The sequence below is a fragment of the Centroberyx gerrardi genome, chromosome 12 (genome assembly GCF_048128805.1).
Source record: "Centroberyx gerrardi isolate f3 chromosome 12, fCenGer3.hap1.cur.20231027, whole genome shotgun sequence".
Taxonomy (NCBI): domain Eukaryota; kingdom Metazoa; phylum Chordata; class Actinopteri; order Beryciformes; family Berycidae; genus Centroberyx; species Centroberyx gerrardi.
The window spans coordinates 21,981,239-21,998,827 of NC_136008.1; the positions used below are offsets into that span (position 1 = coordinate 21,981,239).

Sequence of the window (17,589 nt, forward strand, 5' to 3'; positions counted from 1 at the left end):
TTCATAACTAGATTTGGCTTTATTGTTTGGTCTCTACAGTGAGAAAGTATATCTCTCACCCTATTAGGCCGAAACACAGTGTAGGAGAGAGAAACCCGGCCAGGCTCCCTCGGAGGATGTTATGGATGATTTGATGACTGCTCTGGGCAGCTGTACGGCAACACAGTATATCATGGAGCTACAAGGCCCCGCCAGTCTACAGCCCATATAAACACATTGTCCGAGCGCCAAGTGTCCCGGCAGGGCCTTGTGCAAGGTCACAGAGCAACAGAGAGCCAAATTAAATCCCATGACGACAGGTCCATCGAGGGCCTCGTACATCATCGCCTGACTTAACAAGAGTCGAACAGTTTGGCAAATTCAACTTTATATGTTGTACTGACGTTGTTTTAGGAAGAGTGTTAAAGTCAGATTTGAGTTGCACCTTGTGAACAGCAAGCAGGGAGGAGCATCCCTACTCTCTAGACTGTGCTTCATTAAAAATCGAACAGACAAACAAAAAACTCCTTTGCCAAGCGTTAGCCTATGATACGGCCTGTTATCCTGTTCTGTTGTTGCTGTTCACCTACACTCCACTGCTCTTTTCACCGAGGCAGGACAGCAAAGCCTGCACTGTTCATTCTCACCAGCAGATGGAGCACATTCAGTATTGAATCTGACTCATTCCCAAATCACATTAGTTGAATGTGCTCAATCTTTATTTTTTTTCACTCTGGAAACCAGACGGTATCAAATACAAAAGGCCTACTCAACCTTTAATGAGGAACTGTCTGTTTTTTCATCATAGTCTCTTTTATCTCAGCACAGTTATTGCAGCTAATAGGGAAGCAACACAGTTAGTTGCCCAGCCAGATTACGTCTTACACAGAAACTATTATCTCTGTAACATTTCCTAATGTGAATGAACGAACAAATGGAGCCAGCTCCCTCATTTTGATCAGTCCTTTAATTCCTCTGAAATACTACAGGATTTTTTTAAACTCCTGACTCCTGTCTCACCACAGCGATGCCCCCTAAATGAATAATGCATCACAGTGTTTCCAGTTCACTACCTGAGTCTGCTGCCCAATTATTACACCCTGTTCTGGTCTGTTGGTTTTTCACTTTTCCACATTCATTTACCCACTGCAAATGCCATCTCCTTCTATCTCTCACTAGATGAGCAGACACTTATATGTCACAGGTCTTAGAGTTCTCACTACGCCTCTTGAGTCGCATATGGGCACAGAAGTGTACTTTGGCTGGGAATGTGAAAGTCTCAATTTATTAGAATGTTATTATGGTGGAAGTCAGATGGATGTCATTCTCCAGGGTGCCATAAAGCCCCGCACTTGATGGCTATGAAATATCCTAGCAACAGCCTGGAAATTGGTGTGGGTTGAGCCGGGTTGCATTTTTTATTCATCTATTTATTTATTTATTCATACAGATTTGTCAAAGTTCATTTTTCATACCCATGATCTGAATTATAATAAAGTTCAGAAGCCTGGCAGTCTTGCCTCCAATCAACAATGTGAACCTGAAATTGATTATTTGTTTCAAATCAATTGTATAAAATGAATCATATATAAAAAAAAAAGTTAATTTATGCTTATGACACATATGTGTACAAAAGGTAAAACCTGATTTTGACAAACATTTGCCTATACCAAATACATTTCTGCAGATGGAATCGTGTACTGTATATTTTTGAGCTATTGAGTGGTGAATTTCAAGTTGATGCGATAAAAAATAGATGCCCCGCATTTTGGAATAAAACACATCAGTTAGTCATTTCTGTTTATCTATTTCTAGATGAGACACTCATGTGTGTAGGCGTGTTTCAGTAGTCTATATGTAGATGTATCATTTCACTAGACCACAGGAAATGCCAACTCAGACCGGTTGTTGTTTTGGCATACACTCAGGAAGATTTAATAAAGTGAGATCCTGTATTCTCACAATTCCCTCTATTCCAATGGTTCCCAAAGCGGGGTCCCGGGGCCTCCAGGGTCCATGAGGGGGTTCTCATCAGCAAAATGAGAAATAGTTTAATTTCTCTATTATTTCACTCCCTAGAAGTTAGAACTATTCTGATGATTTACTTCTGTCACCCAGTCTACAATATAGACAGATATGCAATGTTATGCTAAACAATAACAACAGAAATCTCCTCAAATGGGTTTCCTTAGGACCACAATTTATCAAATGTAGGTAAGTACACATTGATTTGTAGGTCTTTGACATGAAAAAGTTTGGGAGTCCCTCCACTGTTTCAGCAATGGCCCACTGTAAATGTAGGCCAATAGGACAGTAGGCTGCTGTAAATGGAGCCATTCTATTACCAACTGCTTTGCACAGCTTGACTCCACTAGGGGCAAAAAAAAGTTACCAGTTGTTGACGTGTTTCAGACAGTTCCTGTTTCGGAATGTGTGGAGTTACGTTAGAGGCTTTTCACACCGCGAGTTGGAGCCTGTCTCTTTTTTTGCCAACACTGCATTTTGCGCAATGACCACGGGGTTCATGCTACTTTGAAAGCGTGTTCTTAGCTAAAGTTTAGCAGCAATAGCACTATGGACTACATATTGTCCTTTACGGGCAGCAGCGCCAGAGCTGTAAGGGACGCAATCTCCCACAGACTCTGGGCCGGACTGGAGAGTGTCCAAAGCCAAACCGAGCCGCACCACACTGGGACAGCACACGACAGCAGCACCTTCATCTCCAAAACAGGTTAGTTCCACCTCCACATGTTGTTTGTTTGGAGGAAACGTTGGAGGTGTCTTTTCTTATCCTAGTCAGTTTTCTAAACAGACCAAACCCCTATACGTGCTTTTTTCTACAGCGTCACGCCAAACTCTGTTCAAAAATACGTCAGTTTAATGTTTCCTCTCTTATCGGCAAACGTACATACCTGGAAGAACATGATTTAAAGCTTTCTACTAATCCCCAAGAGCCACTCCTACACTCGGCATAATCCAACACACCAAGCACCACTTATTTCAATAAAATTGTAACTTCTGGAATCTGTCAGCACATCCATATTCCGCTAAAATACACAGGGGTGGGCGGTAGCGAGCAGTGCGAACCGATTCTAAAAGTTTAGATTTTATTAAAATAAAGTGCTGCTTCTTAGGTTATCTATATGCCGAATTTACCACAAGACCTCAACTTTTTGTAGAAGATCCGACATTTTATTCTACAGCGTTTGAAGATCATTAGGACAACATTAAATGCCAGATTTGTTTTTAACTACGTTTGGAGCTGAAACAGTGCGTGCTGCTGTGAGCTGACGTTCTGTCAGCTGAGGCTCGTGCAGGAACGTTAGATGCATTGTTTCCTCTGAGCGACTTTAAAGCAGCGTAGTATCTGTAATCTACGTAGTAATCTACAATGTCAGTGGTTCCCAAAGAATTTCACGTCGAGGACACTCAAACAGATATGAATTAGACCGCGGACTAACATTTGCTAAGATTTTGTCTTAAGGAATCCCAACTGACAAGATGTTTGTTGTTGATATGGCTTTGCAGAGAGTTATATAACCTACTCTAATGGGTGGGGAGGTAACCACAGTGGACAAAGCAAACCTTTAAATAAATGTCAGTCAGGTTCTGAGTACAGCAAACTTAACAGGCAATGCGAAACGAGCAAAGCCTTCCTTATGTACAACTGTCTGCTGCACACATGTAGAAGGAACTTCACTTCCTTGACACTGTAGTCATATGACTTAACGGTCTCCATGCCTGTTTCCTATTTCTAAAGTGATGCTAATTAAGCTACTGCGCTACATTAACACCCATAACACATTAGTTCAATTAATGTCCTCAGTGGTTGTTGTTCTCTACCAGTTGAGGTTGTTGTGAGGACACATGGGGGGTAACAACTGAGGCATCCCAAATATTTCAGATCAGCTAGCAGTGCATGCTTAAACATCAAGCCAGTGTGTGAACAAGTATGCCCTCAAGGCTTTTCACGTTGGGGAGTATCTCTGTGTTACTGAAGATAGAATTTTCATGTTATTGTCTTCTCTGTTTTGCGTCTCACACTTTGTTCATGGTGAAACCCATCAGTACCTTCTCTGACTCTGAATTAAAAGTGTGTCTATTGAAATGAAAAGCAGAAAAGGATCTAAGCTTTCTGCAACAGACTTCATCATCACACGATCCATCGAGAGAATGCTCCACACAATTAGCTGTCATTAATTGGCCATTTTGAAAACAGAATATTGCAGTGTGAGGGCGCATTTTCACCCCGCTCTCTTCTTGCGTACAGTGGTTGCAGCTCATGCAGAGTCATCGGGCTCAGAGCTCAGTGGCAGGCAGGTTAATTGTTCGATCTAATTAGGACAAAGATTAATCAGATGCATGCTCTGCTGCTCTTGAAACGCCACGGATGGCAGTCGGGTTCATTAGCAGTCCCTGTACCTCTCTCTCCAGCACCAGAGTGGACCGCGGGGGCGGCTCGTGTCTGCAGGCTACGGCCTTGCTGAGGGGGAAAGAGTGGGACTAACTAGACGAGGAGGCAGGTAGTGTAAGTGGCAAGACGAGGAGAACTGTAGAGAGGATGGTAGATGTGGAAGTAGTGAGTATAGGTAGTGCAGCACTACCCATGTGGATGGGTAGTGCTCTGATGGTATGTTCACATTATGGGCTACAAAAGCTACAAAACGGTCTGGCGTAGGTGCCCGGGTGGATGTTGACGGTTCATGTCATCATCATGTTGGGTGCAGCAACTAATAATGTCATACTGTCTTAGCTTTGTTTTTGTCTCGCTTTTATTTTTTATTTAAATAATCGTTCTTGTTAATTGAAATAATGAATCAAGTACATAACAATAAAGTAAATATAACTGGCCTACCCTACCTCTGTTTGGTTCGTGCTTCACCGCATCATCAGTGTGTGGAAAAAAGTTGAAGCCAGATGAACTTCAATTTGTAGCTGTGCACGCCTGACAAGCTGCTACATTTTACGCGCATTTCTGTACAGAAAAGTCTACACATATTAGGAAGACAGAAAGACACCATTGGAGACACAGCGGCAGGAATGAAGGCATGCAAACCCAGAGCTTCCAGCATAAAGGCCTGCAGGCGTTGAGACAGGGATTCATGCCTCAGCACAGAGTGCTCCTGCACATCACCCTCCAGTCTCAGCCGTAATAAATCGGCTGCATATGACCCTTCACGTCTTTTTGAATTCGCCATAACCCTGCTGACTGATTCCGACATGGACTTGACTCTGGACATTTACAGCTGGACATTTACATCCACCTGGATTGTGTCAGCGGGGTGACCAGAAAATCACATTGTGGTTGTCTCTGCCCATATATTAACCGCAGATGGTGCAGCAATGTCACCATGCGAGAACAGGTTTGTCCTCCCGACTTTGAACTCCTTTCTACATCGGTAAGGCCTCTCTATCCCCCAAGGGTGTCGCTTCAATTATTTGTCACTGTTGTTTACGTTCACCCCAAAAGCTGACGCCAAGACTGCTGCAATTATCAGCGTGATGCGGAAACTGCAATCTGACTCCTGACGCTCCAAACATCATCACAGGTGACTTTAATCACTGTAATTTCGAGAAGTCTTTGGACAGTTTTTGTCAGTATGGCACTTGCCCTGCACACCATAATAAGACACTGGACTGCTGTTATGGCTCTGTCAAGGGAGCTTAAAAATCAGTGGTTAGAGTCCTGTTGGAACCAGAACTATACACCTGCTCCGCACTTACTGAACTGCAAGGTCAGCACTGATGACGGTTCCCAGGCTTTGCACGGATGCTTTGACTACATGGACTGCTCTGTGTTTCAGGAGTCAACAGTATTGATGACCTTACAGTCACAGTATGTACTAATGATAACAGTCTATCCCAATAACAAGCTGATGTGGTTGCTATGAGGCAAACTAGAAAGGACGCAAGTAAATACATTTTAAAAATCAGAGCAGAAATATAAACATAGAGGCTAAGCTTAGCAGTAACAGCCTTAGGTCTGTATGGAGAGGGAGGAGGGGTCACATGACAAGACAACAATACAGAAAGACTTTAACTCAGACGTATACATGTGGCCAATGAGCTGAATAGCTTTTATTTATGTTTTGACTGCCGTGATTTTAATTCTGAAAATAATCTATAGGAAGTCGACAGCTGGTCCTGAAATAGCCGTCTCTATTCAGGAAGTTAGTTATTTCAACAGGCAAAAGTTTCAAAGAGGTGAGATAATGAGCACAAATGATCAGTACAGGCAATATCTAAGGGAAGGTACTTATGACCTATTCTGAGCAACTCAATTGCATCTTTTTTTATCCTCATTTTTACAAAATCACTTCAGCTGCAGAGTACCTAGTCTCTGGAAATATGCAACTGTTGTTCCCAAGGCCAAAAAGAGCAATCCCAGTTGAATGATTTCAGGCCTGTGGCATTAATTTCCCTAGTGATGAAAACAGAGGAACTGATTAAAACTATATCCAGAATCAATTTGATAATGCATGAGATCTATTAAATTTGCATATAGGGCAGAGAGGGGGTGGCCGATGCTACACTTTCTTCATCTGTTGTATCAGCACCTGGGTGGACCAAAGACCCCTGCAAGACTTTTTCTTCAGCCTTTAACACTGTCCAACTTCTTTCATAGAAGCTCCTCTCCCAGATCTGGACTTAGTGGGGTGGGCAGTGGACTTCCTTACTGACAGATTGTAGGGTGTTTGGGTTAATGGTGGCTTCTCAGAGAGGCACTTTTCATCCACTGGATCCTTCAGGGTTACAGGACTTACATTTTACATACTACTGAGTGGTGCAGCAAACATGTAGAGAGACGTTTTATCGCGTTTGCAGTAGATTCTGTCATTCTCAGCAGGGGGGAAGCAAACATGGACATGTTGATGACTTTGTGTCATGGGGAATAATTTTTCCTTGAGTTGAATGTTCTCGAAAATTTAGTTTGTGGACAATATAAATATCTGGAGACTTATAGATGGCAAACTTTGCTGTGAGACAAATACAGATGCAGTCTGCAAGAGTGTTTAATAGTGTTTGTTTTTCCTATGAAAGATAACGTGTGTAGTTAAATGATGGCCTTGTTTTATTGGAGTTTTATTGAATCTGTTTTAACTTTTTCTATTGTATCCCGGTTTAGCAGCTTGAGCTTAAGCAATGGAAACAGATTGAGGAGCTTTGTTAAAATAGCCAGTAAAAATGCTGGTGTGAGCAAGGCACAACTAGCTGAAGTCTTTGAGATCGATGTGGTGAAGAAGACCAATGCCATTCTCAATTGTCCTGGTCACCCCATTAGACACACACAGTTTGAGTTTATCCCCTCTGGGCAGCACAGTGGACTGCCTCAACTCAAGAGTGAAAGAATCATCTATCCCCACTGCACTTTAAATCGCTTCATTTGAAGATGAAATGATGTAGCATCTCCTGCCTGCTTAAATACTTTGTATTTTGTACAGTATTGAGGTATTGACTCCTTGTCTGGTCCTATCAGCTGTTGTCTGTATGGCATATGTTGTGGCAATTAAGTGTTTATTGGGTTTTTTGTATTATGTGTTTTTAATTATTTTATTGTGATTTTATTGTGTTTTTCATTCAATTATTTTATTGCACTTTTGGCATCTTATTTGGACATCTGGAGTATTTTCAACTACTGAAAATTCTGAATGAAATGTTTCAGTGTTGCTGATATGTTAATATTCTATGATTATTAACTTTATCTTGTAAAGCACTTTGCAACTCTAGTGCTCCATACATTAAGATGATGATGTTTATTATTATTAACTGTGGAAGCTAAAATTGTGATGTACAATTACACACGTTCAATTGTACAGACCAAATTTCCCTTATGGGACAATAATGTTTGAAATGTAAAAAAAAACTTTTTATAGCCAGTGTAGTACATTGTGACATTCAACATTTAGTTCTACTGTATAAGCATGCACATTTGAAGGTGAAATAACATTATTACATAGAAATAGTACTTGATTTGCTTTTTACATTATTCTTAGTCTATTATTAGTATAATTTTTTAATTTTTGAATAACTATTTTGCCTACTTAGTTACAGTTGATATAGTTAGTTCAGTTGATATGAACTATAGAGTTATTGTGTAGTTAAACATGCAGTGCTGTATATTTGTGTTTTACAAATCAACTTTTACTAACCAGTCCAAAGGAAATATCTTCAGTTTTGTACAGTGACACACCTATGACCTCTGATGTGAACTCTGCTTTGATCACACATTGATTAGTGTGGGGCTGCAGTGGCAGCGTTATTTGGTTTGTGCCTGTTATAAATGCTGAAATGACGGACAGACCACAGGCCTTCACGGGGTCAATGATCATCACCCCTCTTTCAATATCTGTGAATGTTTGACTAAGCACTCCTATCAGGTATGTCTTTAACTTTGATTTTAAAGCTGTACCCATGACCTCAGCCAGAAAGCCAATCTTTCACTCAAGTCATGAGGGAAATGTCACATTGTTTCCCTAACTGAATTATTATTCTTTTTTGCCCCGCTGTCTCTAGGCGTGCTATATTGAAAAGGATAAAGATTTGGCACTAAAACTGTAAGATAAATAAGCTGTGTGCTATTGCCGAGGAGAGAGAAGGTCCATCATGTTGTCAAGTCTCATCCCTCATGCGTGATAGTTAGTCATGCAGATGGATTTGAAGAGACGCCGCCTTCATTTTTCCCCCTTGATCTCAGCTGACTTCTCTATGTAGATGGAAAGGAAGCTGTCAGGGTTGGTGATACAGTCTCTATTACTAGTTGGCCATTACAGAGTGTGGTTAGAAGGGAGGGGCACTTTAAGAAGCACTTTAAACTACCATGACCCATATCAGTAGATGAAAGGTGCTGACTGCCTTTATTTAATGCACCTTGTAGGCTAATGTTTATGAATGCATAAATGTTTCCCCAGTGTCTTGTCACAAGAGAGAAACCAAATCGTGGCTTTCTTACAGAGTAATCCCTATACCTGCAATTGGCAAATACAGTAGCCTGTTTAAATCTTGACTCCTGAACAGGACCCTTTGCTTTTGGCTCGATAAGAAGATCTGATAATGCAGAGTTTGTGTTTCTCATAGCTGAGCTCATCACTTCTCCTATTGATTGGAGCTGTAACCTGAGAGGTTAGTGTTGCTGCAGAGATGCTGAGTGCCAGGGCTCCAACAGGTGACGTCAAGCAGATCAAGATACACTTTTGTACCATAAATATGTGTGGTACAAAATTGCCCATGCCGACTCTACACTATGTTCTACCATTTGTTTCCAACCATGTATTTTCTCTTGAGGCAATCAAGAGATTATTTCATTAATTAAGGTTGATTACAGAGGAATAATGAATGGGCATTGGTCATGAATGCCCATTTGCAGATCATCATTTCTGATCAGTTTATTGGTTGTGTTGGAATTTAATGTTGTGATAAGGATGAATCATAGCATTGTTCTGGAGGAGCATACATTATGTATCATCAACATTGATCCAGCCGGTGCAGAGTTAGACTTCAACCGTACCATTCATCAAGTCCCCTTTTACCCCCCCAATGTTGACTTGCAAGAGAAATATTGCTCACAGCGCAATAACCCCAACACCAATGGATGGGAGGAATCATGGTGTGATTAGTGGGCCTGAAGTAAGGGATAATGAGGGAAGTCTGACTGGGTGTGACACCAGAGAGGAGGAGGAAGTGAGGTCCTGCACTGAGGCGATGCCCTGTGGTTTTGGCTGCACATGGAGGGTACAGTGAGTGCAGTGAGTGCAGATCAATGTGCTTCAGTGTATTTGTGTCAGTGGGAAACTTGTAAGCTAAGTTAACTGTTGCAGAGACCTTCTGTTAATACCAGAGGTTGATCTTGGCTATATGGGATGGTTTTTATTATGTCCCACCACCATGGTACATGGTATGCGGGACATTATGTTGTCATGGTGACATCTGTCTGTCTGAGACATTTTTGTGAACACAATAACTCAAGAATAATACATGATAGAAACTTCATACTTACACCACAGGTTCCCCCAATAGAGCAGATGATCTGATTAGATGTCGGAGCACCTTGCTGCATAAATTTGCATGTTAATGAGGGAAAACTGATTTTCTTTAAACCATAACTCGTTAACGCTTTAAGGTACAGAGTTCATATCGGTACCACCCATGTGTTATGTGAAGACAAGCATGTTGGCATAGAGATATGTGCTAATTAATACATTAATTATCTTAATTAATGACCTCATTAGCATAACTGGTTATGTTTAATATATCATGGTGATTATGGCGGGGCATTAGGCAGCTTAAGTTCATCTTCTTGTAATTCGGAAACAATTTGATTTGGAGAAATTTTCCCACAAGCTGAAAGTAATGCAGGCAAACACATTTTTGCTATTAGTATTTTTTTTTTAAATAATACCTTTTCGTTTAAGTCTGCACCAGATTGGTCACTATGGAAACAGTCATTCATACGCCGTCAGAATATAAATTGAGATGTGGGTGTGTGTGTGTGTGAGGATTAACACACCTTGGTGCAGACCAGTGTGTTGCTTTTAAAGTTTAGAATCTGGTAAGAGATTCATCTTCCGATATCAAGCATCTGTAGCGACACACACAAAACCACCGACATGAGCGCACTCTGATTAGTTGACGTGGGGAGAGTGTTAATTAGAGTACAGGGCAGATCCAGTGCCTCCTAACACACACACACACACACACACACACACACACACAAATTGCTGCTCCAGCAAAGTTTTCCATACCAGCTGAGTGGTGTATAGGCTGGTCTGTGGAGGCTGGCAGTGTAATATAGAGCTGAGTGCTACTGAGAGTGTTGGCAAAGGGATGTTGCCTGTCACTCCCTGTTCTCTGTGCTTAAGTTGACAGCTCCACTAGGCCCATGTATATTCATTACAATGGAAAGAATAGAAAGAGCGCAAGTACTGCTAGCGCTACTGCAGAGTAATAGAGCAGTAATGGCCTGTTTCTTGATACTGCAATGTTAACATTTTTAGTCATATTCAGCGGTATTCCTGATGTCTTCTGAGACTGTGATTGAGAGAGCTGACGTTTGCTGTTGTTGCCTGTTAATACATTCAGCTTGCTATAGATAGTTCTAATCATGTGATATGAAATGTTGCTCTTAAATCCTTTTTCTTCCTGCAACTTACAATATGAGAGCTAATTAGACAATCCATAAACCTACAATTTCTTTCCTTTAGGCTATATGAATTTAAAGTATTAAAAAAGTCCCCAGAAATGTTCTTTCTCAAATCTGGACATTATGTCTGCCTCAGCCAGGTGCCCCCCACTCCATCTAAGACTATTAGCCACACTGCAGTCAACACATTTTAAATCTCACTCTTGCCTTGGTTTTCCTTTTAAGTAATTGACAGTATTAAGTAGGATAATCCATTTACATGTTGCGTTGCTGTTAGGGGCTGTAGTGAGGACTGTGTTTCTGGCGGAGGAGTTGTCTGCAGCCAAATGTGAAGTGTATCCCAGGGTGTGAGATTACTCTGTCTCAAACAGCATGCTCTCTGTAGCATCCACACACAATCCCTGGCACTATCAAGACACTCTACACACCGTCAAAAAACCCATTTTGCCCCTCTCAGCTCTCTAAATCATGGCACATTAATACTTATGATATATGATACTTGCATGCAATACATAATACATTAGTTCTCTTTGCACATGGGAATAAGACCCACGAAACTCTAGAGTTGTCTTGGCTGCAATAAAGTTGTCATGTACAGCCTAACGACATGGTGTTAAGATAACAGCACCACCAGCTTGGCTTTAAAGCCCTAGTTTGTCACTTCCTAATAGTCAGCACTTTTCATTCCAGTTCTATTTGAGGAAGCATTTCATTGTATATACTGTACTGCACTGACCGAACAGACTGTTCTTTTCACAGACTGTTGACTTCAAGTCAGAAGTAACGACTCTCCATCCATCCCTCCTAACCCAACAGTGTGGCCTGCATGTCAGGATAAGAGTATCCCCTCTTTGTTTGTTTTTTTTACTGCATGACACTTGTTTCTCTTAATGGTGCAGTACGTAAGCTTTTTACTCTCCCATAGCACATCGGCAGGGATTTGATGGGGTTGTTGATCAATACCAATGACTCAGCAATTACTACTTGCCCAGGTGCTGAGATTTCTGGCTGTCAATGTTGTTGCAATTCTTTGGTCGGCAATAGAAGTTGATAAAAGTCATAAATAACTTGCTTTCTCACTGTGTTAAATGTAACAGCCGAAATACAGGCTGTGCTGATTGTAGTCTACATACGTCACGAACACCCAATCCAAAGAGGCAGTCCGTCCTCCATCCCTCACCGACTTTCTGTGAAAGTCTACAGCAGTGTTGCACTACTCCTGCATAGCACCTGTTCGGCATGGCTGTGGTGCAGAGCACTTGCCTCCCCTACCGTCGAGGGGCTTTCTAAAAATAACATCCGGGGGGGCTCTATAGCCAGCAGGCAGGGAAGACAAGGGAGCAGAGGGAAATTGGCTGCTTGTGTGTTCTATCAGACCATGAGGGAACGTTACTCACATAGTTGTTGTCTCTCGAATTCCCTTCCCGCATCGGTTTGTCATGGCTGTTTACAGATTGAGGGAACTATATTTTTAGCAGCCGTGATTCATACTCAACAGATTGCATATGTACAGAACACACTGTTTTTAGTCAAATACAGAATGCAGTGGCCTTTGCATTTATCTGACGCTCTTGTCCAGTTACTTGAAATAAATGAGCAGGTAGCAGTTCATCGTCTTGTTCAAGGATGCTTCGACAGGACACATGGTTGTTGATAGACGCACATTGTGCCCTGTCCTTTTAGTCACAACCATGCACTCAAGAGGACTAGCTATGTCTAGGTATGACTAGGTGTGTCTAGGTATGACTTAGCTGGATTACTTTGACACGTGATTTCTAAATGCATCTCCAACATACACAAAGAAATCAACATTTTCTTTCCCAAAACAGAGATTACCATGTACCTCGGTTCCTCTCATACCATTTCTGTCCTTAAAGGCTCGATAAGTACCATTTTTACTGCCCCATCCATCTGTGGGGGTTGATAGGGTTGTTGATCAATACCAATACTCCCAACGATTACTTCACCAGGTGCTGAGATTTCTGCCTTTCAAAACCCACATTGTCTTGCTTGTTCCCCATCAATGAGCATCCTGACAATCTACTGTTTTTTTGACAAGTACTGTTGGAGCTGCCTGCCAAGTGTTGGATTTGATTACGCTTTCTGGTTGTTAGGTTTATTTTACAGCTACTGTATGCGTATTGGAGAAGCATTGCATTTATACTTTGTTGTTAATGTGGCCAATTGAGTCCCTGACCACTTCCAGAGGCGGTTTGGATGATCGGATGTTAAGTGTGTCTTGGGTACATTCACCTGGATTTTATGTTTTTTCTCTTTCAGTTACAATCTGATCACTAAAGACTCATGCCAGGTGTAAAAGGGGTCTATGTGAGTTAGCGTAATTTGCTCTTACACAAACCTTTCAATCAGGATGTTAACTTTGTTTTGATGTCCTTGCACAAGATCTTCACAATGTGCGACTACCTAATACTCATTGACTGAAACATTCTTTAGAGCTGTTGCTAGGTGTTTTTCATTGGTGTTTCTGATTGTGTGTGTGTGTGTGTGTGTGTGTGTGTGTGTGTGTGTGTGTGTGTGTGAGAGAGAGAGAGAGGGAGAGAGAGAAAGAGAGCTGATCTGCAGGGCTGTAGCTGCACTAATCGCTAGTCAGTCCACTGTGAGCAGATCTACCGCTCCGCTGCCTGCCTGCCCCTCAGCCCTACAGTCAGCAAACACATTCTTGGACTGGCTAAAGATGGCAGCGGGACCGTGAAGCATTCTCCGACCATTTTTATACGGAGAAGATGAGATGGTTCTCTAATGAGCCATTTCTCTGGAACTTTTCTTGTGTCCCCAAGTAGCTCTATGTCAGAAATGTATCACACGGATTGACCACGGACACCCATTTGATTATGTCTCAGAGACCCCCATATGGAAAGATGTTTTGTTTTTGAATTCAAATGAAATTGTATAACTGTCTACACTGGAGATAATTGTAGTTAGAGTGCAACCCATGATTAGAATAGCCATTCTTCTACATTTTCTAATTGGAATAATCTCTAGTGAATTAAATTATAGGGAAATCAAACTATTCCTCGTTTTGCTGGAGATCCCCTGGAGCCCCCTCAAGGATGAACCCCACATTGAGAACCGCTGAGCTAACAGCGTGCCGTGTTATGTTGTCTCAGAGGGTAGCTAGCCGTGAGGCAGTGTGGATGGCCATGGCTCGGTTGCAGTCATCATCACGCATTTTTTTAGTCATCTGTGTTGCTCAGACAGGCACCAGTCCTTGTGACCGTTTACATCCCAGCACAGTGAGAGGAAGCCTTTGTTTTCCTGACACACAGCAGCTCCTTTCAACAGCCGAATCGTACAGCTGGACTCACAGTTGACCTAATGTCGTTGTGTTATAGTTCAAGCCATTAATACGCCAAATGTTCTTGATGGGAAATGGCAACAGTAAAATCATTTACACTGTGGTAATTGTTGTTTCAACTGGTTGAACTAAAATTAGATAACTAGTGACCTTGACTCACCTCTATTACAATTTTTTCCACAGCACTGTTTAGCAAAGATAACTGCATTTTCTTTATCTGGACTGGCAATGGCCACAGGCTCGTTTCTCCATGGTTTTTCATCGTGCCCTCTGCATCTCCCAATGCTCCAGATTCTGCCATTTTGAGCAAGTTATACCATGCTGTCTCAATGCATTACCATACAACAAATTATGTTTAACAAGGACAAACAGTGTCATAGATGCGAAGCACTCTACAGTTCAGCAGTATTGCAAACCAAACAGTGATTCTCAGCATGCTGTGTGCCATGCCTCCTAACAGCCACTAGGGGCAGACAGGCTAACCGTGAGTGAATGAACGAATGAATGAATATGTGAGTTACTTTCCATGAGGTGCTTCACATCTACAAAAAACAACAACAAAAAAAGCAAACACTATATCAAAATAGGGGGAAAAAAGGAAAAATACTTTATCAGCATGGACGCTGGCTGCAAAAATGTGGTTCACAGTTTTGAAAATTGAAATTCTTTCACCTAGAATGCAGATTGATTAGATAAAACAAACAGACTGTGATTTATGGACAAGTAGCTTCGTACTATAAAAGCAGGGCTTATTTAGGGACGACAGATGCTCCTGGTTTCCTATGGAGTGGGATGAAACCAGAGCCTTTGTTGTTGAAGATGCCCCTGCGCTGAGCTCCGCTGTGCGTCTGCGAGTGTGAATAAAATGCCCATTTCTTGTGCCACCATCCATGGTGAGGTTTAATTTTAGACCAATCACTGCCTCACCATGTGCAAACACCCCTGCAGCTGCTAATGCATAGCTCTCTCCTTCTCTTTCGCTCGCTCTCTCTCTTGCTCTCCGTACCTCTCTCTCTCGCTCTCTCCCACTCCTCTCATTCTCCATTATTTGGGAATCTGGGGCATTTGAGCATGATCTTGTATTAGCCCTGATCATGCACAGCTTGTATTGGTTTAGTGTTGACAATCGTGTATAAGCACATGAGCCAAGCTATGAGAAAAGCAAAACACAATGGCGCAAATCTTTATTGTTTTTGCAATTCTACAACTAACAAAGCAGATCTACACCTCCACTGTTTATTGACTTAGTCTGGTTGCATGCAGTCTGCTGTATTGCCGTGACCTGGAATTAAACAGAAACACAATGGATTATATTTCATAACATGAAGGCATGGGATCTCAGTTATGACACGTTGCCTCCAAATAGCACCCACAATGCAATTTTATTATCCGCAATCCACAGCTACAGTTTGTATGTGCCCACATCCTAGCCTCACTGAAAGTATTCATCCCATTCCCATGGTTTTCATTTTGATGCTGTATAAGTCAATGGGTGCACACCCGCAGTTTGCATGTATGCTCATTGTGCTTGCTCTGAAAACAACTCCCTATCCAAGGCTTTCATGGCACTACAGGTCATTTTTGTACAGTAGCCTACTGTACATTTCATGAACGGAAGCCATTGTATTTTCTTCTAGACTGATATTTACACCTGAAGCAGCCCTGATTTCCCCCTCCCTCCCTTTTTCTGCCAGGCAGTCCTGAGCCCCAGAAATAGCAACACTGGTGTATGACTCATGTTGGCTATCTGAGATGCTTGATGACAAAAACACAAGGAAAGGGACTTATTAGTCAACGGCAGCACCCGACAAAAGGAAAAAGCTTAAGCGAGACATCTGGGGGCATTGGGGTGACACGCATACATCGTAAACCTGTCACCCCAACTCAAAGTCAAAGAGTGACCTCCTGCCCTTATTCTAACTCTACTCCCAGGTCCAGTCTCAAATATAACTGTTCTTGCCGATGCCATGGTACCCCCCCACCCCCTGAGGCCATGCTATACATTCTTCGAGCCAATTCGCCCATGCTCCTTGTTCTTAGCTCTGTGCCCTAGTCAGAGACCAATCTCCTCCCCTTCTCTATCTTCTCCATTCCCAAGAGTCTCCTTCCAATCTCTTTCATCTCCCATCCTGTCTTCTTCTACTGTCTTTCATCTCCTGGCTCTATATCCCATCCACCCTCTGCCTTCATGCTCGTGCCTCCTCCCATCCTCTCCCAACCCCCCATCCTCTTCATGTGCCTTCTACCACCTAGTTCCATCGCCATCCACCCTCACTTTCTTTGTCCTCTGTACTTCCATCTCATCTATCGTCTTCTCGATCTGAAATCCCCCATTAGCCAGCCCTCATTAAGCCCTGAACCCCTTCCATTTTCTCTATCTTCTGCCTTAGCCCCCCTTCACCTTCTCCACCTCTAAATGCTGTCCTATTTTCCCTCCACACTGTATCGAACTCTTCATCTCCACCTTCAACCCCACCAGTTTCCTACCCGTTACTTTCAAGTCTTACCCTCCACCACCTTCATTCTTCTGGGATTTAGTCAGGAACACAAAAAGGTAGAAAACAGTGATGCCCCTTTGAAAATGAATGGAAGTTGTATGTCCTACAAACCTGAGAAATCCCATCCTTTATCCTTAACCTCACATTTTTCCCTCCATCTTAACCCCCCCAAATTTTTCTTCTACATCTCCAACCTCCACCCCCTTCTTCAGCTCCCTCTTTTCCAGTCTTCATCCCCCATTACCCCATCCACAGTAACTCCAAACCCTCCCTTCTTATCCATCCACTCTCTGGTTTAGCCCCCACCCTCTCTCTTCTCCATCTCCCCCCTTAGCACCCCCCCATCCATCTTCTCCCAAAAAGTCCTCTCAGTTCCAGCCTCTCGTCCTCAGCAGCATCCTGATGGAGGTCAGCCTGGTCTCTGTCTGCTGTGAGAGGCAACAGGGGGAAGGCAAGGTGAACTGCATTCAACGCCTGTCATTGCGCTGTGTGGTGGGCTAGGAGGAGAGAGAGAGAGAGAGAGAGAGAGCGCGAGCGAGAGAAGGACAGCGCGCGCGAGAGAGAGAGAGCTTGGGAGAGAGCAGAGGGGTAGAAACAGAGAGAGAGAGAGAGAGAGAAAGTGGTACGGCGCTCACAGCTCACATCGCTGGCTGGCTGGC

General features: G+C 42.6%; 1 protein-coding gene across 3 annotated transcripts in view; it reads left to right on the forward strand.

Annotated features, from left to right (window-relative positions):
• The first annotated feature begins 2,418 nt into the window (after nucleotides 1-2,418).
• Nucleotides 2,419-17,589, forward strand: part of oxr1a (oxidation resistance 1a) — a 59,813-nt gene continuing 44,642 nt past the window's right edge. For all 3 annotated transcript variants that reach the window (XM_071902411.2, XM_071902412.2, XM_071902413.2), the window contains exon 1: nucleotides 2,419-2,710. In XM_071902411.2, coding sequence (XP_071758512.2) covers nucleotides 2,554-2,710 — 157 coding nt within the window. In that variant the 5' untranslated portion in view covers nucleotides 2,419-2,553. The remainder of the gene's footprint in view (nucleotides 2,711-17,589) is intronic.